General features: G+C 36.0%; 1 protein-coding gene across 1 annotated transcript; it reads right to left on the bottom strand.

Moving 5' to 3' along the window:
- Positions 1-797: 797 nt before the first annotated feature.
- On the bottom strand, positions 798-19869 carry LOC144977882 (uncharacterized). The gene is made up of 6 exons (XM_078923288.1): positions 19815-19869; positions 12604-12708; positions 9051-9359; positions 7771-8088; positions 5969-6073; positions 798-1095 (listed from the first exon to the last, which is right to left on the bottom strand). Exons 2-6 carry the CDS (start codon positions 12695-12697, stop codon positions 935-937), a joined length of 987 nt encoding a protein of 328 aa, XP_078779414.1. The 5' UTR covers positions 12698-12708; positions 19815-19869; the 3' UTR covers positions 798-934.
- Between the last annotated feature and the right edge of the window lie 3852 nt (positions 19870-23721).

The following is a 23721-nucleotide window of genomic DNA, read 5'->3' as shown; positions in this document are numbered from 1 at the left end:
AACTCAAACATCTTCCCCATCCGACTGATTATGTCATTCACTGTAACACAAATACACAATAACAAGGATCAAAAAGAGGTCAGTTTCATTCGTGTTTTTGTTTATAAACAACCAACCATGTTTGTCCGAGCACATAATGTGAAGGCGTGTCCAAAATTCCATGTTTTGATTGGTTAAAAAATCTACTGGTTAACCCTTTCCTTACTTGCCATATTTAGAAATTCCCCCAAAATTTCACCCCCCCCCTTCCCCCCCCCCCCCAACTTGAAAATATTTTTTTTTTCTTACTCAAACATAGAAGCAACAAATGCATTCTTAGCATATTATTGATCCGCAAAATGAACTCTTCATCACAGTGTATCACGTTTTTATAGCTATAATAAAACATTTGTCTTTAAACTGTATGATATACAAAAGAAATATGAATGATAAAAAATGCTGGTTGGATCGTAACGAATGTGACGATTTTCCTATGGTTGGTAAGGAGAGGGTAAAATCGTAGCCATCGTTAACATATTTTAGCCTGGCACGAGAACTCTCTAGGACTGGCAGTTTGACGTCACTTTTTATGTTTGTGTAGCATCTAGTGAGTTGTCGTTAGTAGAGCTTAGGGAAACAAGTTATTTCATTGATTGAACTATTGAATACAACTCACGATTTGTTTGTTTTCTTTTGTGGCAAAAGACTGGCTTTTTGACGTCATTTTTTAGGTTTATGTTGCGTCTAGTGAGTTGTGTAGTGAGTATAGCAGAGCTTAAGGAAACAAGTTATTTCATTGGTTGAACTATTGAATACAACTCACGATTTGTTTTTTTTGTTTGTTTTTTTTTGTTTTTTTTTGTTTTTTGTGGCAAAAGACTGGCATTTTGACGTCATTTTGGGGTCATTTTTCAGGCTATAACTAAACGATGGCTAAGGTAAAATAACGGTACGCCTAAACGTATGTTCCTTGGAAGATTTCCGAGCTCAGTTCGCACGGACATTCCTCGAAGATGTCAACACCTGCGAAGAAGTCATTTGTAGAAAACCCGTCCTCGTACATTCCGTCTTCAAACTCATATTCGTACTCTTCGATTGTAAAATGTCTCTTCCTCGCTGAATCGAAAAGAAAGAAAGACAGAAAGAAAGAAAGAAGACATCAGAATGAATCTTCGATATATACGGAGATATTTGCATGAAAATAATATTTATTATAATAATATTGATAATAGTGATAATAATAATAATAATAATAATAATAATAATAATAATAATAATAATAATAATAAAGAGAAGAAGAAGAAGAAGAAGAAGAAGAAGAAGAGAAGAAGAAGAAGAAAGAAGAGAAGAAGAAGAAGAAGAAGAATGATGATGATGATGATGATGATGATGATGATGATGATGATGATGATGATGATGATGATGATGATGATGATGATGATGATGATGATGATGATATAATAATAATAATAATAATATTAATAATAATAATAATAATAATAATAATAATATTAATAATAATAATAATAATAATGATAATAATAATGATAATAATAATAATAATAATAATAATAATAATAATAATAATAATAATAATAATAATAATAATAATAATAATAATAATAATAATAACGATAATAATAATAATGTATAATAATTATATTAATAATAATAATAATAATTAATTAATAATTTATGAATGAAAAGAAAGAAGAAGAAGAGAAAGAAGAAGAATAGAATGAAGAAAAGAAGAAGAAGAGAAGAAGTAAAGAAGAAAGAAGAAGAAGAAGAAGAAGAAAAGAAGAAGAAAATGAAAAGAAGAAGAAGAAGAGAAGAAGAAGAAGAAGAAGAAGAAGAAGAAGAAGAAGAAGAAGAAGAAGAAGAAGAAGAAGAGAAGAAGAAGAAGATGAAGAAGAGAAGAAGAAGAAGAAGAAGAAAAGAAAGAAGAAGAAAAAGAAAAGAAGAAGAAAGAAGAAAAAGAAGAAGAAGAAGAAAGAAGAAGAAGAAGAAGAAGAAAAGAAGAAGAAAAGAGAAGAAAGAAGAAGAAGAAGAAAAAGAAGAAGAGAAGAAAAGAAGAAGAAGAAGAAGAAGAAGAAGAAGAAGAAGAAGAAGAAGAGAGAAGAAGAAGAGAAGAAGAAGAAGAAAAAAGAAAAAAAAAATAGATAATAATAATAATAATAATAATAATAATAATAATAATAATAATAATAATAATAATAATAATAATAATAATAAACGATAATAATAATAATAATAATAATAATAATAATAAATAAAATAATAATAATAAGAAGAAGAAGAAGAGAGAAGAAGAAGAAGAAGAAGAAGAAGAAGAATAATGATAATAATATATACGATAATAATAATAATAATAATAATAATAATAATAATAATAATAATAATAATAATAATAATAATAATAACAATAATAATAATAATAATAATAATAATAATATAATAATATATAATAATAATAATAATAATAATAATAATAATAATAACGATAATAATAATATAATAATAAGAAAAATAATAAAACGATAATAATAAAATATAATAATAAGTAATAATAATAATATATAATAATAATAATAATAATAATAATAATAATAATAATAATAATATAATAATAATAATAATAATAATAATAATAATAATAATAATAATATAATAATAATAATAATAATAATAATAATAATAATAATAATAATAATAATAATAATAATAATAATAATAATAATATAATAATAATAATAATAATAATAATAATAATAATAATAATAATAATAATAATAATAATAATAATAATAATAACGATAATAATAATAATAATAATAATAATAATAACAACAACAACAAGCACTTATTTATACGCCGCTTAATCGACGTGCATTCATTTGGAGGTCTGATAACATAATTCATTTTGGGCTCATTGATGTAATGGAAATCTAAAAAAAAAAACAACAAAGAAAAATATTTTCCATTATAACAATGTTGACATAGGCCTATAATTGCGTTCGGATGTCAGACCTAAAAATATATGCACCTCGCGCTTAATCCATACATAGGCTCTTAGCGGGATTGGTTTATTTTCAGTCAAACCTCTCGCGCATCATCATAAAACGAGATTTATTACAGCGCAAAATCAGGTAAATTTTTCCAACCGAATCGAAATGGTGTCTGTATCGCGGTGGTTTAGAGCACAATGTATCAAAAAGTAAAGCGATGTTCAGCGTGATCAGTGACCCAATGGGTGACAGTAATATGTTCTTGGGTAAGGCACTTTGACACACATTCATTACCCAACTCGATTCAGGTGTGAATTCTGTTCGCGATGATAGTGACGGATATTGTATGAGTGCTAGTACAAACAAGAACGCCTAACAGGCGTCTGGTACAGTATGAAATGGAAATATGACTGGCTGGGAAAAAATAAATTAACCATTGTGAAATGTGCTTTATAAATTTTACATATTTATCTATTTATTTATTTATTTATTTAATTATTTAATTACTTTATATATATATTTATATATATATATATATATATATATATATATATATATATATATATATATATATATATATATATGTATTCAGATGACGACACTCAGGCCTTTGTTATTGTTTTTGCCATCCGCGTTTGTGAGTTGTTCTCACTAAACTGTATTAACCAGACTATAAAAGTTCATGGTTACACAGAGTTTGTGTGTTCGTCCGTTTTACTTCCGGATGGCAATAATGTGAACTCCTTGACCAAGCGCATTCTATCTATATATTATATATATATATATATATATATATATATATATATATATATATATATTTATATATATTTATATATTTTTTTTCATTTATTAATTCGGCATGAACAGAACGCAAAAAATCTGAATATTACTTGTTAATTACTATATTTGATGCTATGAGTTCAATTAAAAATCTTACAAAGTCCGCCAGCCTAATGTAATAAATCTATGTGTAATCTTAAAGGTTTCTAGTCCGATTAATACATCTTTGTGAGATCCACTCATAAAAGATGGTTGGGTAAAAACAATAAGGACGAGCTGAGTGGCGTCAGTTTCGTTCCTTTTGCATTCGGATTATTACGGGGCGTAGCAGAGCAAGGATGGATGATTTTTTTATTGACGACCAGCATTTATTATTTTGAGCCATCCTCATAGCTTGTCGCTACAAACAACGAACCCACTCCACAGCATCTGGGGAGCAGACTCTTAGGTCATGGTCAGTGCAGCTGGCATTCTCTAAGGATGTGCTCCGTCGTCTGTTCTGGGCATCCACATGTACACAAGCTCGTCTAAGCCAGCCTCCACTTTTTCATGCTTCCAGCTGTTGTTCCAATTTTTTTTTGCCCGTGCTCTGTTCAGTGTTACCCAATTTATTCCTGGGGTGCTCAGTTAATGCAGGGCAATTCTTCTCTCGGATCTTCAACGGCTTCATTTCCGTGATTGTCCCACACCCTCCGTGTAGAAAGTCTGTATACAGCTGCATGGTCAAGGTTGATGCTTTCTTCCGTCATGATGAATAAAATAAAATAAATTCCCTTTATTCATCCCTAAGGGGGAATTTTTATTTAGGGTCTATTCCAAGGGAAGACTGGAATAACCCAGGCGTCAGCCGCAGTGCAGCGCCGCAACGTGAGCTAAGGCTAGGTGACTTGATCAAGGCCACACAACGCGGCGGGTAGTGGAACTCGGTACCTTTCGGGTACGAAGCAAAGACCATACCGCTGAGCCACGCTGTCCCATCATGCTCGTTCTCGACTTCCGTCTACGTGTCGTTGGGTTGTGGTCATGGAGGGGGTGCCTTTAGGCCAGAAAGTGAGAGATGCCATTACACAGAAACCAGAGGATCAGTTGCACAAGGTACGCATCCACTCCTCCGGAGTAGGACCGGATTCACACTTCCAAGGGGAATGGAACCAGTATTTGAACATCACAATTTCGTCCTCTTTTGCGATGGAGGGAAGGGGGGAAATTTAGTGAGGTTTTTTTCTCCTTTCTTTTATTCTTGTTGTTGCTGTTGTTGTTGTTGTTGTTGTTGTTGTTGTGGTTGTTGTTGTTATTCTGTTGTTGTTGTTGTTGTTGTTGTTATTCTGTTGTTGTTGTTGTTGTTGTTGTTGTTTACTTGAAGCCACCATAATCATTTATTTTTACTATCTTGGGTATTCGCCAATGATTATTTTTAGCTCCATCTTTATTAAAACATTTTTCTGAGGCAAATTACATTATGCTAATCATTAAAAATGTTGATTTTGTTTTTGTTATTATTTTTGATAGGTAGGATTTGAATAAATTATGTAAATGACAACTATTATTACGACTTAGTAAATAGGTATATATTATATATATATATATATATATATATATATATATATATATATATATATATATATATATATATATTTAAATTCGATATAAATCGATATACATGGATCATAATATAGACAATTAAGGAGCGTGAATTATATCTATATAGATAGTTCGAAGATGACGTCACTCAGGTCTTTGTTGTTATTTTTGCCATCCGCGTTTATGAGTAATGTTCACTGAACTGTATTAACCTGGCTATAAAGGTTCATGGATACACACAGTTTTGTGAGTTAGTCCGTTATACTTCCGGATGGCAATGTTATGAGCTTCCTAGCCAAGCGCATACTATCTATATTTCGCTGCCCCGAAGAAGCCATTGCATCGACTGAAACGATATTTTTTTAAGAGGTGAGATATTATATATATATATATATATATATATATATATATATATATATATTATATATATATATATATATATATATATAGTCTGTTTGTTTGTTTGATTTAGGGGGGGGGGAGGTCGTTGTTTAGTTTGTTTGTTTTTTGGGGGGGAGGGAGGGAGGATGGGGGGGGGGGGGGGGGGTTACATCCGTTTGGGACGGTGGTACAGGGTTAAGGTTAAGTAGGTTTATACCATTCACTAAAGGGGTGCTCACCTAAGACGCAGGCCGCAGAGAAGACGAGAACAGTGGCCAGAGCCCACGGTATGGTGATGGCCAGGATGAGGAACAGACTGGAGTTGTGATTCGTAATCGCTTTCTCTGTTGTGAAGAAATAAGCAACAAAAACAAAACAAAACAAAAAAAAAAAACAAAAAAAAAAACAAAACAAAAAAAAATAACAAATATGTTATATGGAAGTGGTCGAGTGGTGGTTACGACATAGTACTGTGACCCGGAAGGTCCCGGGTTTGAGTTGCGCTTCAAGTACTTTCGCTTTTTTTTTCCTTGGGCGGGCAAGATTATTAACCACTCAATTTGCTCATCTGGGACAGCACGGGTGATACATATGTATATATATATATATATATATATATGGTTGAGGGAGTTAGCTGGAAAATCTTGGAGCGAATTATTCAGGCCAACTGAACACAGCAACATTCCTCCCGGACACTAGGATTTTTCAAAGAACCTCCCAGAAGATTCCATTACGGATGAAACAGCAGAATGCGGTGAGAATACATTTTTTTTAAAGTATATGTGTATATACACATAAATATACATATATAAAAACTATTTGGATGTGTGTGACGTGTACATATATGCAGGTCTGACATCCAAACCACTTATCGGCCTGGTTTAAAATTGGTGTAATGGACAATATTAAGAGAGCCCCAGGGGAGGCGACATCATACCCGACCCAACAGAAAGAACACCTGGTTTTCTCTGAAATAGCCGAATATGCTGGGTCACCTCCAACCGCATTTTGACAGGACATGGCAGAACCGCAGATAACATGCAAAGATGGAATCTGAGAGAATCAGATTCATTGCCAAGGAGGCCCTGAGACAATGGACCACATCGTCATCCACTACCCAGTGACAAGCCTATCAGGAGGCTACGAGACAGCCTATAAGGCAGGAAAAGAATTTGAAGAATGGATTAAAAGATTCAAAATAGAGGTGTAGCCATTCGATACTACTAATGGACAATATTGTGCGTCATTTTTTTTTTTTTTACATTTCCATTACAATAAGCCCATAATGAAATGGGTTATCAGAACAGCCAAAAAGTGCACGTCGGTCTTGTAGTATGTCACTCGATTTCGGATAGGAAGATCCTGGATTCGACCTTCGCTCGGCGCATAGTTGAGTCCTTGGAAAAGACTCTTTACTCACATTCTAAACCGTAATCAGCTGTAAAATGAATACATGGCCGTTTAGAGCGTTGTCTTGTTCAGTAAAAAAAAAAAAAAAACAATAATATTGCAATATCGCCTATCATTTTTCGTTCCACAAGTTACTTGTTGCTGCAGTTAGTCAGGGACCTTTTGTGAAGCGGTTTGAGCAGGTTTAGTGGATATTGCGCTGTATAAGAGCTCAAGTATTTTTTTAAAGCTTGGCCCATTGCCTTACAACAGTGTTCCGTTGGCATGAGTGATACTAACCCTCCAGATGATGAAGAGTCGTCACAGTAATGACCACGAATGAAGATAAAAGCCAGGATGACGAAAACGATGATGATGAGGATGAGGATGATTATAATGATGATGATGATGATGATGATGATGATGATGATAAGGATGGTGATGATGGAGATGATGATGATGACGACGACAACGATGATGATGAGAATGATGATGATGATGATGATGATGATGATAATGATGGTGATGATGATGATGATGATGATGATGATGATGATGATGATTATAATATGATGATGAAGACGACGACGACGACAATGATGATGACGGTGAATGCGATATGATGATTGCAAGATATTTCTAGTCTAGTCACCCTTTACGTTGAGATGAAATCTGTATTTCACCATATCCCCTAGCACGTTTCTCATGACCATCGTATACAGTCCGCTGAAGGATGGCTCCACCCTTAGAATCTTCAAGCTGACGGACACCTCATTGAAGCTTCTATCGACAAGCTCCAACAAATAAGAACCATCGGGCAATTGTTGCCCCGTTTTGTTCATCCTCAAATCCTGAGGTTTCGGATAGCCCTTTACAGGCACGTCCACCGTGAACCGTTTCCCTACGTAAACTGTGTAGCTGGGTGTTTTCCCGGTATCCCCGCCTCCGTGGATTAGGACTTCAAGTGAAGCTGGAAAAAAAATTAATTGTAGATATTATAGGTACGTTGGTGGTGAATAGAGAAGATGAGGGGGTATAAGAAGAAGAAGAAGAAGAAGAAGAAGTAGTAGTAGTAGTAGTAGTAGTAGTAGTAGTAGTAGTAGTAGTAGTAGTAGTAGTAGTAGTAGTAGTAGTAGTAGTAGTATAGTAGTAGTATAGTAGTATAGTAGTAGTAGTAGTATAGTAGTAGTAGTAGTAGTAGTAGTAGTAGTAGTAGTAGTATAGTAGTAGTAGTAGTAGTAGTAGTAGTAGTAGTAGTAGTAGTAGTAGTAGTAGTAGTAGTAGTAGTAGTAGTAGTAGTAAGTAGTTAGTAGTAGTAGTATAGTAGTAGTAGTAGTAGTAGTAGTAGTAGTAGTAGTAGTATAGTAGTAGTAGTAGTAGTAGTAGTAGTAGTAGTAGTAGTAGTAGTAGTAGTAGAGTAGTAGTAGTAGTAGTAGTAGTAGTAGTAGTAGTAGTATAGTAGTAGTAGTAGTAGTAGTAGTAGTAGTAGTAGTAGTGAGTAGTAGTAAGTAGTAGAGTAGTAGTAAGTAGAAGTAGTAGTAGAAGAAGAAGAAGAAGAGAGAGAAGAAGAAGAAGAAGAAGAAGAAGAAGAAGAAGAAGAAGAGAAGAAGAAGAAGAAGAAGAAGAAGAAGAAGAAGAAGAAGAAGAAGAAGAAGAAGAAGAAGAAGAAGAAGAAGAAGAAGAAGAAGAAGAAGAAGAAGAAGAAGAAGAAGAAGAAGAAGAAGAAGAAGAAGAATTCGATTTTAATGATGATGATGATGATGATGATGATGATGATGATGATGATGATGATGATGATGATGATGATGACATTAATAACACACGACGACAAACATAAACTAACCTGTCAGCACACGGAGTTGGAAACGAGATGATGATGATGATGATTATGATGATGATGATGATGACACACGACGACAAACATAAACTAACCTGTCAGCACACGGAGTTGGAAACGAGACACGATGACGTCATCTAGTTTGTTGGAAATCTCTAGCCGGTAGAGCCCGTTGTCTCCCACCCCCATTCCATAAAATACGAACCTCACGAAACCTTCTCCGTGCGCGGTCGCCTTGAACGAGACGTTGTAGCTGTAATCCGGCATAGGGTCCGCCCCCTTCAACAGCTTGAAGCTGTTCGGATATGGGAATCCTTTTATTTTGAGAAGGGTGCTGAAATCGGAGCCGGCGTAAGCTTCGAAATCTTTGAATCCTCCGCTCTGACCCATGAAAGCCAATTTTACTGGGGGGAGGGGGGGGGGATAAGAAACAAACAAAAGATAAATAAATAAATGAATAGAGAATTTATATAGCGCAATGTCGACTAAACGTGCTCAAAGAATGCGCTTTACAAGGGGTCTTGGCCAACAGCAACACGAATAACATAATGTAGATCGAGACATGACGCCTGTTGAGGTCGTGGATAGCTCATATGGTAGAGTCACGATCTCCTCAGCCAGGCGGAGTTGTACCAGTAAGGTCGAGGGGTCGAGCCATCCATCGCCGCCGCGAAATCTGTATCATCTATTGTCTTCTGGCACTTTCCTACACACGTCATTTCCTGTTGACGCCTGTTAGGCGATATTACAACTTTTCAGACAGAGACAACGCTGTTGACGCCCAGGTACTCATTTTACATCTGAGTACGGTGAGAGATGTGATTAAAGAGTCTTTTCCAAGGACTCAATTATGCACCGAGCGAGGCTCGAACACAGGACCTTCCGATCCGAAAGCGAGTGTCATTCCATAAGACCACATAGCCGCTTAAATAACGAATGATGAATATTTTTTTAAAATTCCTACAGTGTAATTTGTCTATAGGGTCTATTCCAAGGGAAAACGGAAAAAACCCAGGCGTCAGCACGCTGTGCAGGGCTGAAAGGAGAGATAGGGTGGGGTGACTGACTTGCTCAAGGCCTCACGGCGAGGTGGGTAGTCGAACTCGGTACCTTTCGGGTAAGAAGCTAGACCGTACCACTGAGACACACTTCGCCATTGTCTTAATAACATTTAATTGACAAGTAAAAAAAAAAAAATTAAAAACAAACAAACAAAAACATGTGACTTTATTGAATATAAGCAAAACTTGAATAATGCGGTTTGGGTCGCTGGATCTAATTAACGTGGCTGAAAGTACATGCATTGCAATAGAACAAAGAATGATGTAATTCAGTCTTCAAACGGATATGTGTATGGACGAATCGGGACCATAAAAGTGAATAATGTAAAATCATCATCATCATCATCATCATCATCATCATCATCATCATCATCATCATCATTGCCTTTTTCACCCTAGGTCAGGGTATAGGCCACAGACAAATAGTTTCCATCCTTCTATCCTGAGCTAACTTTTTTATCTCATTCCATGTCTTACCACTTCTCTGTATATCAGCTTCTTTAATTCTTCTCCGTGTTCCTCGTAGCCTTCCCCTTGATCTTCTGCCCTGAGGGTTCGAGTCTAATACTTTCTTTGTTATAGTGGAGTCAATAATGTGATGTTAAACTGCTGGTTCTAATCTCCATGGAAGTATGAATACAATCCTCCTTACGACTGGGTACACACTTTGTGAAACTGATCTTCTGGTTTGTGGTCTTGTAGTATGACTCGACACTCGCTTTCGGATCGGAAGGTCCTGGGTTCGAGCCTCGCTCGGTGCATAGTTGAGTTGAGTCCTTGGAAAAGACTCTTTAATCATATTTATTACTCACACCATACTCAGGTGTAAAATGAGTACCTGGCCGTTAACAGCGTTGTCTCTCTCTCTCCGAAAACTTTGTAATATCGCCTAACAGGCGTCATGTCACGTTCTAAATGTTAAGTGTTGCTATTTGGTCAGGAACTCCTTATAAAGCGCTTTGAGCACGTTTAATGAAGGTTGCGCTATATACAAGCTCAAAGCTCAAGTTTCAGAGAGATGGCATCTTATTCTCCAGCATAAATATATACTGGGCGTCAATATAGATCTCTATCTAAGGTGGATTGGACACACTCTTGGGAAGAATGACTCCACTATAACAAAGAAAGTATTGGACTGGAACCCTCGTGGCAGAAGATCAAGGGGAAGGCCACGAGGAACATGGAGAAAAATTAGAGAAGCTGATATACAAAGAAGTGGTAAGACATGGAAGGAGATAAAAACGTTAGCTCAGGATAGAGAAGGATGGAAACTGTTTGTCTGTGGCCTATACCCTGACCCAGGGTGAAAATGGCAATGATGATGATGATGATGATGATGATGATGATGATGATGATGATGATGATGATGATGATAGAGAAGGATGGAAACTGTTTGTCTGTGGCCTATACCCTGACCCAGGGTGAAAAAGGCAATGATGATGATGATGAATATAGATCATCCATCCTTGCTCTTTTGTTCTCCTTGCCTCTAAGTCCAGCTACCAAAATAGTTATGACGCATTGTTCTCCGGAGGAGAACTGGCGTAACACACGTCCGGTGCGGCTATGTGGTCTTGTGATAAGACACTCGCTTTCGGATCGGAGGGTCCTGGGTTCGAGCCTCGCGCTCGGCGCATAGTTGAGTCCTTGGAAAAGTCTCTTTACTCACATTCTCTCACCGTACTCAGGTGTAAAATGAGTACCTGGCCGTTAACAGCGTTGCCTTTGTCCGAAAAATTGTAATATCGCCTAACAGGCGTCATGTCCCGTCCTACATATTAAATGTTGCTGTGGACCAGGGACCCCTTGTAAAGCGCTTGGAGCACATTTAGTGGATATTGCGCTATATAAAGCTCAATTATTTTTAATTTTTTTTTAAGAGGAAGCTATGACGACACAACTTCTGCTTCACATTGAACTAAAAGAAAATGTAATAAAAAATTTAAAAAAAAAATTCAGGTTTTTCCAATGCAAAAATGAGTATTCCTTCTCCATCGTAACGAACAGAAAACAACCCCAAATCCCATATCTGGTTCTTGATGGTCGATGGAACAAAGCTCTGAAGTCTACATACGAGCTTTGCTGAGTATGTTTGATATTTTAGTTGATTTTGTGCGGATCTGTTTTGATCCGCCGATCGTGAAAATCGAGACTTCAGAGGTTTGATCCGACGATCGTGCAAATCGAGACTTCAGAGGTTTGATCCGACGATCATGAAAATCGAGACTTCAGAGGTTTGATCCGACGATCGTGAAAATCGAGACTTCAGAGGTTTGATCAGACGATCGTGAAAATCGAGACTTCAGAGGTTTGATCAGACGATCGTGCAAATCGAGACTTCAGAGGTTTGATCCGACGATCGTAAAAATTGAGACTTCAGAGGTTTGATTCGAAGATCGTGGACGGCCATGGTAATAAGGATGATGATGATGAGAATGATGAGAACGCTGCTGTTGCTGCTGCTGCTGCTGATGATGATGATGATGATGATGATGATGATGATGATGATGATGATGATGATGATGACGATCATGATAATGATGATGCAATGAATGTAGTGCTGGAAGTAGAGTTAACGACAACTTACAGCTGGCCACACTTTCTATTTTTAGAAGACCGCATACAATGATGACGTTTACAAACGTCATTGTACAACAACAGCGATGTCTTACCGCAACCATTGAGGGAGTCACTGTGGAGAAAAGTAAACAGAAACATTAATTTGGCTTCGTTTAAGGGGCGGTTTGGGTCTTTTCAAAAAAAAAAATTGAATTACCAATATTTGGCGGTTTTAATCATTCTGTATCGTCATTATAGGTTAAAAAACAACATTTATGGTGAACAATTTTAATTATCTGTGTTTTTCCCATTTTAAGACCTAATTTGGGGGTCTGACATCAAAAAATATAACAATCTTGTGGCAAACGTTCCACAAAAACTAATGAAGGAATGACCTCCATATTCTTCCCTCTTGTCAACATTGTACCATAGTGTGTCACCATAGAGAGATTTTACGGCTTTAACTTATGGAATTTTTATTAGAACATTACAAAGTTGAGAATCAAAATGTTATGACAAAATTGATCTTAAAAATTCAGAATTAGGATTATAATTCAAAATTCACATATCTTATCAAAAAAATCTCTCTATGGTGACAGGGAAATCCAAGATGGCGGACGTGTTTACATTTCTCTCCTGATTCAATCTTCTTGATCTAAATTCTAGAAATATTTAGGCAGTGACAATAGTACTCAATATTATTATTCAATATTGATATTGAATCTTCTCGCTCCCCTCACCAGAAACACAAAACTTGAATGAAATATCGGACATCAAAACTTGTTCATTTTCGAATTGGATTTATGTAATTTCTGCCTTCGAGAGGATTCCGGCTTGTGTGTGTACTTGAGATATCTAGTTGAGATTAGTTAGATACTTATCAGATTGGAGTGAACGACAAGATACAGTGATACAGTACAGCTAAGACTTAGATAGATCTGGTCATTTAACAAGTAAGAAGATGAGCTTAAACAGCAGTAGTAGGAAAGGTAGATCTGGCAGTGCCAGTACTAGTAGTGGCAGTAGTAGGAAAGAAAGCCCTGCACCGATGGGTACAAATAAGGCAAAAGCAAAAGCTGAGACTGAGACTTGCGGAAAATGTGAATATGTATGCAAAGAGATTGAGAAATGCTTACAGTGCGAGCTCTGTGACCAGTGGTTTCATACTTTGTGTGAAAAGATAGATGATGACACCTATCAACTGTTGAAGAAAGACTCAGAAAAAGAATGTCCGCTGCTGCATTACTACTGCTCTAAGTCCTGCAACAAAGTGGCCTCAAAGTTCTTGGGCAATTTCATGCAGCTTGAAAAGGAAGTAGATAAACTCAGGAAAAAAGTAGAAGACGTAGATAAAAGTGTGAATATCATTCAAAAAGGTGAATTCACAGAGGAGATGATAGAAATAGTGAAATCAACAGCAAAGGATGAGATAGAGGCCTACCCTATGTCTGAGGCGAGTGAGATTAAGGAGAGACTCAAGAGAAGTACAGAAGAAAAGTCAGATAGAGTAAGACAAGATATAAATGAAATGAGGAAAATCAATGAAACTGAGGAGAAGAAGCAGGCAATGGTGAAAAAGAACCTGGAACTAGAAGAGGAGAGAAATGAAAGGGCTAAGAGGGTGAAAAATGTAATTATGTATGGCATACCAGAAGCTAAAGATGGCGACAACAAGGAAGATATAAGAAAAGCCCAAATGGTACTCAAAGAGTTGCAGGTTCATGGAAACAAAGACAGCCTCAACCCTATAGAGCAAGTGATCAGATTGGGCAGAAGAGAAGATAGACCAAGACCCATGAAAATAAGTCTGATGTCAACGGATCAGCGTAACACTGCTCTTAGGAACAGCAAACAGTTGAAAGACCATAAACGGGAATGCTTACAAAAGGTGTATATTGGAGCAGACCAAACAATTATGCAAAGAGAGCAGGCCAAGGAGTTAAGAGAGGAGCTGAGGAGAAGACGAGAAGCAGGGGAAGATGTAGTCATATATAAGAAAAGGGTCATTTTCAGGGAGAAGTTTAGTGAACAAATAAGAAAGAGAGACAGCGATGTTGGAGGAAATGACTGGGATTGGGATGAGGAATGACTATATTGGAAACGTGTCAGTCCAATTGCCCAAAATGTTTCTGAGCAAGGACTCGAAGACAACAAGAAAATTCAAAAAAGAGAAGTACCAGTAAATGATAAGGAGGGGCAGCACGTGAATATGAAAAATACCCTGAAGTTCATGTACACGAACGCAGACAGTGTGATGAATAAGAGAGAGGAGCTAAAGGCTATGGCAGAAGAAGAAGATCCAGATGTAATAGCAATAACAGAAGCTAAGCCAAAGAATGCAACAACACACCCAACCATAGCAGAGTTAGGTATTGAGGGATACACTATAATAGCTAGCAGAGATTTTGAAACTTCCGGCAGAGGAGTATACTTATTGGTGAGAGAGAACCTCAAGGTTAACCCCATAGAGTATGAAAGAGGAACTGGGGCATATCAAATGGGAGGAAATACTAATCGAGGACACCGTAGGAAACAACTGGAGTAGATTTACCAGAGTACTTAACCAATGCTTCGAGAAAAACATCCCGAAAAGCAGAGGGAACCGGGTTGGGAGAAGAAATCAACCTTGGATGACGCAGGAAGTGAGAGAGGCATTACGGAAGAAGAAGGCAGTAAATAGAAGATACTCTAGAAGCAAAAAGGAAGAGGATTGGGACAAATACAAAAGAGTGAGAAACGCAACTACTAAAATAGTCCGACAAGCGCATCAAAAGTATGAGAACAAGATAGCAGAGGAAACGAAAGAAAATCCTAAAGTATTCTGGAGTTATGTAAACAGTAAAATGAAGACAAGACAGGGAACCTGTGACATAAAAAAAGAAGATGGCACTTGGGCATCTGAAGATGAAGACAAGGCAGAGGTGCGAAATCTCTTCTTTGCAAGTGTCTTTACAGTGGAGAACCAGAAAAACTTGCCAGATATTGCTAAAACAAGTAATATAGATACTACACAATGGCCGATTACTGAAGAGAGAGTAATGAAGAGACTACAAAACCTAAAGGAGAGTAAATCACCTGGACCTGACAAACTTCATCCTTACATCCTAAAAAACTTAGCAGAGCAGCTAGTAGAACCCCTAACCAAGATATTTAACCAGTCGATGAAAGAAGGAAGACTACCAAGGGAATGGAAAGAAGCTAACGTCACAGCCATATTCAAGAAGGGAGACAGAAAAAATCCAGAAAACTACAGACCAGTGAGCCTGACATCTGTCGTCTGCAAGCTCATGGAACAGCTGATTAGAGAAGAAATGGTTGATCATATGACCAAGAACAAACTATTCAGCAAAGATCAACATGGTTTCATGGCGGGAAGGTCTACAGTAACAAACCTACTTGAAACAATGGATGACTGGACGAGAGACCTGGAATTAGGCAACAATTTAGATGTCATATACCTCGACTTCAGAAAGGCATTTGACAAAGTTCCACACTGGCGCCTAATCAGGAAATTGGAACAGTATCAAATTAATGATCAGACAGTCAAATGGGTCCGAGATTTCCTCAAAGATAGAAGACAAAAAGTGATAGTGAATGGAACAGCATCAACAGAGAGACTGGTAACAAGTGGAGTTCCACAAGGAAGTGTACTGGGACCAGTTCTCTTCCTGATTTATATCAATGACTTGCCAGACAATCTATCATCTAAATGTAAAATCTTTGCCGATGATACTAAGCTCTATGGAGTAGCTAATACAGAAGAAGAAAGAAACACCTTACAACAAGATTTGAAAAAGCTTGAAGAATGGTCCGAAATATGGCAGATGGAGTTCAATGTAGATAAATGTGCAGTTCTTCACCTAGGAAAAAACAACAGAGAAGCAAACTATATAATGAAAGAAAAACCCCTGCAGAAATCCAATGGGGAAAAAGACCTAGGAGTATTTATTGATAGGAAGCTAAACTTCAAGAAGCAAATTAAAGATGTTCAATCTAAGGCTAGTAAAACACTCGGAATAGTGAAAAGAAATTTCAAGAATCTGAAAACAAAACACATGACTACCATCTACAAGACTATGGTTAGATCAAAGCTGGAATATGCTAACTGCATATGGTATCCGAAGTTTGAGGGAGACAAAGACAGTTTGGAAAGAGTGCAAAGGAGAGCAACAAAACTTATCACACACCTGAAAGACAAAACATACTGTGAGAGATTGAAAGAATTAAACTCTCCGACCTTAGATTACAGGAGAAGAAGGGGAGATATGATCCAAACATATAAAATAGTAAAGGGAATAGACAGGGTAGAGGCAGGATTCCTTAAACCAAACAAGAACATTCAGACAAGAGGAAACAGCAAGAAACTGAAAAAAGAACGTTTTAAAACAAATGAAAGAAGGAACTTTTTTTCATCTAGAATTGTAAATAACTGGAATAAACTACAAGAAATCACAGTATCAGCAAAAAATTTGAATAAATTCAAAGCAGAGTTGGAGATAAGCAACACCCTAGGAAACAAGTTCAATTATAAAAATTGGTCCAATCATTAATAGATGAGGAGGAGCGAAGGAGACTACACCAAGTCTAAAAGCTCTATACAGAGGTATCCAGGTAATACATTATCTCTGTGATAACTGTGGGAATTTTCAGACAATTTCATTGAATAGATTCTGAGAAACGTTTGACACAGTTTCCCATACCTTTGGAAATATGACATTTTGAGAAAATAGCAAAATAGCTTCCCGTTTTTCACACTTTTCTTACTACCTGTACCATTTTCGAGAGCGTTTTTCGTGCCTTTATAGTCTACTTTAAGAATTTGGACTTCAATTACATTATTTCTAGGATAAAAAAATATCAATTTCGAAGGATTTTCCTAATAATTAGACCCAAACCGCTCCAACTTATTTTTTTCACTAAGTAATCAGTATGAGTGTGTATATTATGGGACAGTGTGGCTCAGCGGTATGCTCCTTGCTTCTTACCCGAAAGGTACCAAGTTCGACTACCCGTCCCTCTGTGAGGCCTTGAGCGAGTCACGTAGCCTTAACTCACTTTGCGGCGCTGCTCTGCGGCTAACGCCTGGACAATATTTTGCGTCGGTTTGAGAGTACATATGTCCATTTAGAACAATGAGCCCATAGTGAATAGGGTTAATATAATAGATTAACAGACCTGCAAATAAGTGGACGTCGGGCTAGACTATCAAGTTGATAAACTAAAAATTAAACGTTCATAGTTCTGATTAATTTAACTCAAACTTTAATCCACTTTAAATAACAAACAACAAACAAACAAACAAAACAAGTTCACTCAGATACTAAACTGATTTAAGGGTCCGAATCACATTTTCCCTTTCTTTCAATAAGGCTATGTGGTCTAGTGGTATGACACTCGCTTTCGGATCGGATGGTCATGGGTTCGAGCCTCGCGCTCGGAGCATAGTTGAGCTCGGAAAAGGCTCTTTACGCACATTCTCTCACTGGACTCAGGTGTAAAATGAGTTCCTGGCCGTTAACAGTGTTGTCTTTGTCCGAAAAATTGTAAATCGCTTAACAGGCGGCATGTCACGTCCTACATGTTAAATGTTGCTGTTACCAGGGACCCATTGTAAAGCGCTTTGAGCACATTTAGCGGATATTGCGCTATATAAAATTCAATTTAAATACAAGACAACCGACGTGTACTCATTTGCAGGTCTGATAACCCAAGTTGTTATGGTCTAATCGTTGTAATGGAAATACTAATATAATAATAATAATTTGGGAGGCCTTCCGAAAGCTCCTCGTGCTAAGGAAAACAACTCAAATATTCCTAGCCCTAAGAAAAAAAAATAAAAATAAAACCTAGTACTTTTAACTAACCTTAATAGGAAAAACAAACAACCTAGCACCTTAACTAGGACTTATGACTAACCCTAATAGAAAAAAAACCCTAGGATTGCTTTCAATACGTCACAAAACAAAATGGCGACGGAAACCCAAAACAATGGTCTTATTAGGAAAGTTTAAACTTTCACTAATCTATTAAGGTTTGTTCTAGAGTTATTAAAATGCTATTATACGTTGACAAATTGAATAAATAAACGCATGACAAAAGATCCACGGTGAAAATCTAAATTGACAGAAATGCCAGCGCGAGGAGCTTTCAGAAGGCCTCCCCATAATTTTGCTTGTTTGTTTTGTTTGCTTTTAAGGGTTTTGCGGCACTTGCAACACGTTTAGGTCATATCAAAGCCATTAAAAAGGAAGAAAATTGGATAGGAAAAATATTCTAGATGTGCAATTAAAAGCACTTGAGGAAAAAGTAAGACAAAGGGGAAACGGTTCAAGTAGGGAACATGTGTAGATTCCAAGAGCACACTAACAGTATACTTAGTTTGAGATCACCTGAAAGTCGGGAGGCCTTCCGAATGCTCCTCGTGCGAAGGGAAACAACCCAGATATTTCCCTCAACTAAGATCCACGGTGAAAATACAAATTTAAAGAAATGCTGACGCGAGAAGCCTTCGGAAGGCCTCCCAAAATATCATCTCACAAAACTATAACTGTTTCTCTCCCAGTCAAGTTCTTCAGCCAGGGTCAGGACAAAACGGCAATTGGAAAACAGATGAAAATGTCCAACGTCGAGCCAACAAACTTGTTCCCAAAATGTCAAACCTCAGCTACGAAGATAGACTCAGAGCATTAGACCTCCCTAGCCTCATGTACAGAAGACTCAGAGGAGATCTAATTGAAACTTATAAATTGACCAACGGTCTTTACAAAGTAAACGTAGAAGATTACCTCGCATTTAACAAGGACAAAAGAACAAGAGGCCACTGTTATAAACTTGCCAAACAAAATTGCCGTTTAAACATACGAAAAAATTTCTTTAGTCAGCGAATTGTTGAGGCATGGAATAGCCTGCCTGAAAAAATAGTTATAGCGCCAAGCATAAACAGCTTTTAAAGCCAAATTGACAGTTTCCTGCAGGATCTAAATACAGTAACCGATTTCCCATTGAAGCCAGTCAGCCTTTCGACCTCCACAAGTTGGTGGAGACCGATCCAAAGACCATCAACGGGCCACCGGCCCTCAACGATGAACACATGCTCATACTCTTACTCATACTCATATAGGGATAGAAAAGACACAGCAATTACCTCCCTGTGCACTATGGGAGGTCAGGAACCCCAACCAGTAATTTTGCTTGGATACGACGCCTGCAAAATGTGTTAACATCGAGGATAAGACTTACCATGTTGTTATTTATACGACCTTAGTTTGATAAAGACACCCCTTGTCAATATTAGATAGCGGAAGTGTTAAGGGCAGAATTTTGGATTTTAGGTTACTGTGCTCAATAAATAATGACGTAATAATAATATTGTTTAATGATGAAAATAATAATAATAATAATAATAATAATAATAATAATAATAATAATAATAATAATAATATGATGATGATGATGATGATGATGATGATGATGATGATGATGATGATGATGATGATGATGATGATGATGATGATGATGATGATGATGATGATAATAATAATAATAATAATAATAATAATAATAATAATAATAACAATGTGAATAATAATAATAATAATAATAATAATAATAATAATAATAATAATAATAATAATAATAATAATAATAATAATAATAATAATAATGATGATGATGATGATGATGATGATAATAATAATAACAATGTGAATAATAATAATGATAATAATAATAATAATAATAATAATAATAATAATAATAATAATAATAATAATAATAATAATAATAATAATAATAATAATAATAAAAAATTATAATGATGCTGCTGCTGTTGCTGATGATGATGATGATGATGATGATGATGATGATGATGATGATGATGATGATGATGACGATGATGATGGTGATGATGACATGATAATAATAATAATAATAATTATAATCTTTATTATCCAAGGAGGAAATAACTGTAAAATGAAAATTTACTTACCATTAGTCACTGCTCAAAGAGACAAAAAATCATCTCATTTGTTTAACTATTAAGTACTACACACTATTTATTTTTTTTTAATAGTTGTCATTTTAGCAGAAATTGTGACGTTTTGTTTTGTTTTTAAATTCATTTATTTAAATCCTTTTTTTTTAAGGAATGAGTTAACGAGGGCTAACGATATTAAAGATTTTGAAATATACAAAATACAATTAACTTTAAAGCCGATATGCAAGGGACATAAAAATGTATTACTTATATACCGTTGGAATTTTGATTGAGTTAGCTCCCTTAGACCGTAAATGTAACGAAATTGAGGATCAAAAATCGACTGTTTGATTACAAAACAATGGAGAATAGAGACTGTTTTGTTTCTTTGATTCTATTTATTTTTCTCGTCTTTTTGTTTTACAATGCGTTTTTTTTTTCATGTGTTGCCATGTTATAATTTATTCTTGTCTTTATTGGGAGTGAGGAAGGGGGGGGGGGGGGGGGGGGAGGGGGGGAGGGGGGGGGGGGGGGGGGGGGGGGGAGGGGGGGGGTGTGTGGAGGGTTAAGTAATTTTTTGTTTCTTTTATTTAAAAAAAAAATTCAAATTAGAAATTAAGAATTGTACTCTTTCCGACGAGACTAGTATATTATAAGAGCATTAATGGATTTAAAAATAATATTTTTATTTTTCAAATCTACAGCGCCTACATAGTAACAAGAAATTTCGAAAACCTACTAATTATTTTTATTCTGAACAGCTTCTATTTTTATCTTATCATAAATTAAAGTCATTTTTATATAGATGAAACGAACTATGGGTGGTAAGGAGAGGGTTAAACCCCAATATCGCGAAATACAACAAGTCTATAATTGCGTTAATGTGTCTGACCTGCAACCAGCTACACATCGATTACAGCTCTTTCAATATTCATTTAAAAAAAAGAAATAACTGTAAAACGAAATGTTGGTTATCATTAGTAGTGTTCAAGGAGACAATAAAGTAATCATCCCATTGGTTAAACTATTGAGTACTACTCACCACTTTCTTTTAACGGTCGTCATTTTAATAGACATTGTGACGTGGAATCCTGGCCACTTTCAGGCAACGAATTTACGAGGGCTAACGAGGGCCTCGATATTGAAGTTTATATGTATACAAAATACAATTAACTGTAAAGCCGCAATCCAAGGGACATAAGAGTGTATTACTCATAGGCCATTGGATTTTGATTGAGTTACCTCCCTTTGACCGTAATGTAAAGAAATTGAGCATTGTAAATCAACTATTTCTGTAAACAAGCAATGGGAAAATATAGATTGTTGTGTTTCTTTGGTTTAATTTATTTTCTTCCTTTCTTTTTTCCGATTTGTTCTTTTCATTTGTACTATTTATTCTTGTCTTAATGGGGGACGAGTTAGGTAGAAATTCAAATAATTTTATTTTTTTCTTTAAATTAAAAAAAAATCAAATTTGAGATTGTTTTGTTTTTTTATTTTTTTTTTTTATTTTTAAGGGTTTTACGGCGCTTGCAACACATTTCGGTCATATCAGCGCCAGGAAAAAGGAAGAAAATTGGATAGTAAAGACATTGATGTACAATTAAAAGGGCTTGTAGAAAAAAAGTAAGACAAAGGGGAATCGGTTCGAATAGAGAACAGATGTAGATTCCAAGAGGACAATATCAGTGTACTTAGTTTGAGATCACCTAAAAGTCTCACCCAGACACCAGCACAGGTCCCACTAAGAGGAATACACTCACATGTTTACAAATCATATGTTAAAAATAAAAAATAACACTACATAACAAGAGAGATGATTTACAAGGAAAAAAAGATCATCTCCCAAAACTATAACTATACATTTGACTGTTTCCCTCCCAGCCAAGACTCCGGCCAGGGTCAGGTCAAAACCAAGTAATCTCATTCCAAGACAAAGACAGAAAGCAATTGGAAAACAGATACAGGGTGATGGAAGACACAGCAAGTACCTCCCTGCCGCTATGGGAGGTCAGGATCCCCACCCAGAAATTTGAAAATTAAGAATTTCCGAGAAGAGTGCATTACCGAAGCATTAATTATAAATAATAAAATTTAAAAAATAGAAACTGGGATAAACTCAGGTTCGGAATGGCTATGAGTATGACTCTCAGCTGTTACTAGTATGCAGAGTAAGGAAAGTGAAAAGAAGAGTTTTGTTTTTTAACTGTTTTGCGGACACTTGCAACACACTTAGTCATATTAGCGCCAGTAAAAAGGAAGAAAATGGGACAGTAACAAGTTCTAGAATTAAAATTAATGCACCCCAGTCGGGAAAAAAATAGATTAAGACAAAGGGGAACTTGAGTTAAAATATGGATTCCAAGAGCATATCATTGTAGAGATTCTTACCAAGAGCATATCAAGTTCCAACTACATATCACACTCAATATTGAGATCACCTAAATGTCTCATACTTACACAAGCACAGGTCCCCACTTAGAGGAACATACTCAAATGTCTACAAAACATGTATATATAAACAAAAAATAATACAGTGCATAACAGAGAGATGATTTACAAGACAAAAAAATAATCTCCTAAAATTCTAACTAGACATTTGACTGTTTCCCTCCCAGCCAGGGCAGGACAAAACCAAGCAATCTCAATCCAAAGACAAAGACAGAAAGCATGTTGGAAAACAGATAGAGGGATAGAAGACACAGTAAGTGCCTCCCTGCCCATTATGGGAGGTCAGGAAAAAATATTGTTGTTTGTTGTTTTTAAGGGTTTTACGGCACTTGCAACACATTAAGGTCATATCAGCGCCAGTAAAAAGGAGAAAATGGGATAGTAAAAGGTTCTAGAATTACAATAAAGCATCCAAGAAAAGGGAAGACAAAGGGGAATTGGTTCAAATAAGAAACAGGTGTAGATTCCTAAAAGCACTCTATCAAAGTACTTAGTTTGAGATCACCAAAAGTCTCATCCAGACACAAGCACAGGTCCCCGCTAAGAGGAACACACTCAAATGTTTTACAAATATATATAATATAAAGAAAGCATAATACAGTGCATAACAGAGAGATGATTCACAATGAAAAAAATATCATCTCCCAAAACTAACTATACATTCAACTGTTTCCCTCTCAGCCAAGGCATCTGGCCCAGACCAGGACAAAACCAAGTAAT

The sequence above is a fragment of the Berghia stephanieae genome, chromosome 8 (assembly GCF_034508935.2).
Source record: "Berghia stephanieae isolate SIO BIC M18660-M18661 chromosome 8, UCSD_Bste_1.3, whole genome shotgun sequence".
Classification (NCBI taxonomy): domain Eukaryota; kingdom Metazoa; phylum Mollusca; class Gastropoda; order Nudibranchia; family Aeolidiidae; genus Berghia; species Berghia stephanieae.
Note: the sequence above shows the minus strand (reverse complement) of the source record. Positions and strands in the feature narration are given on the sequence as shown.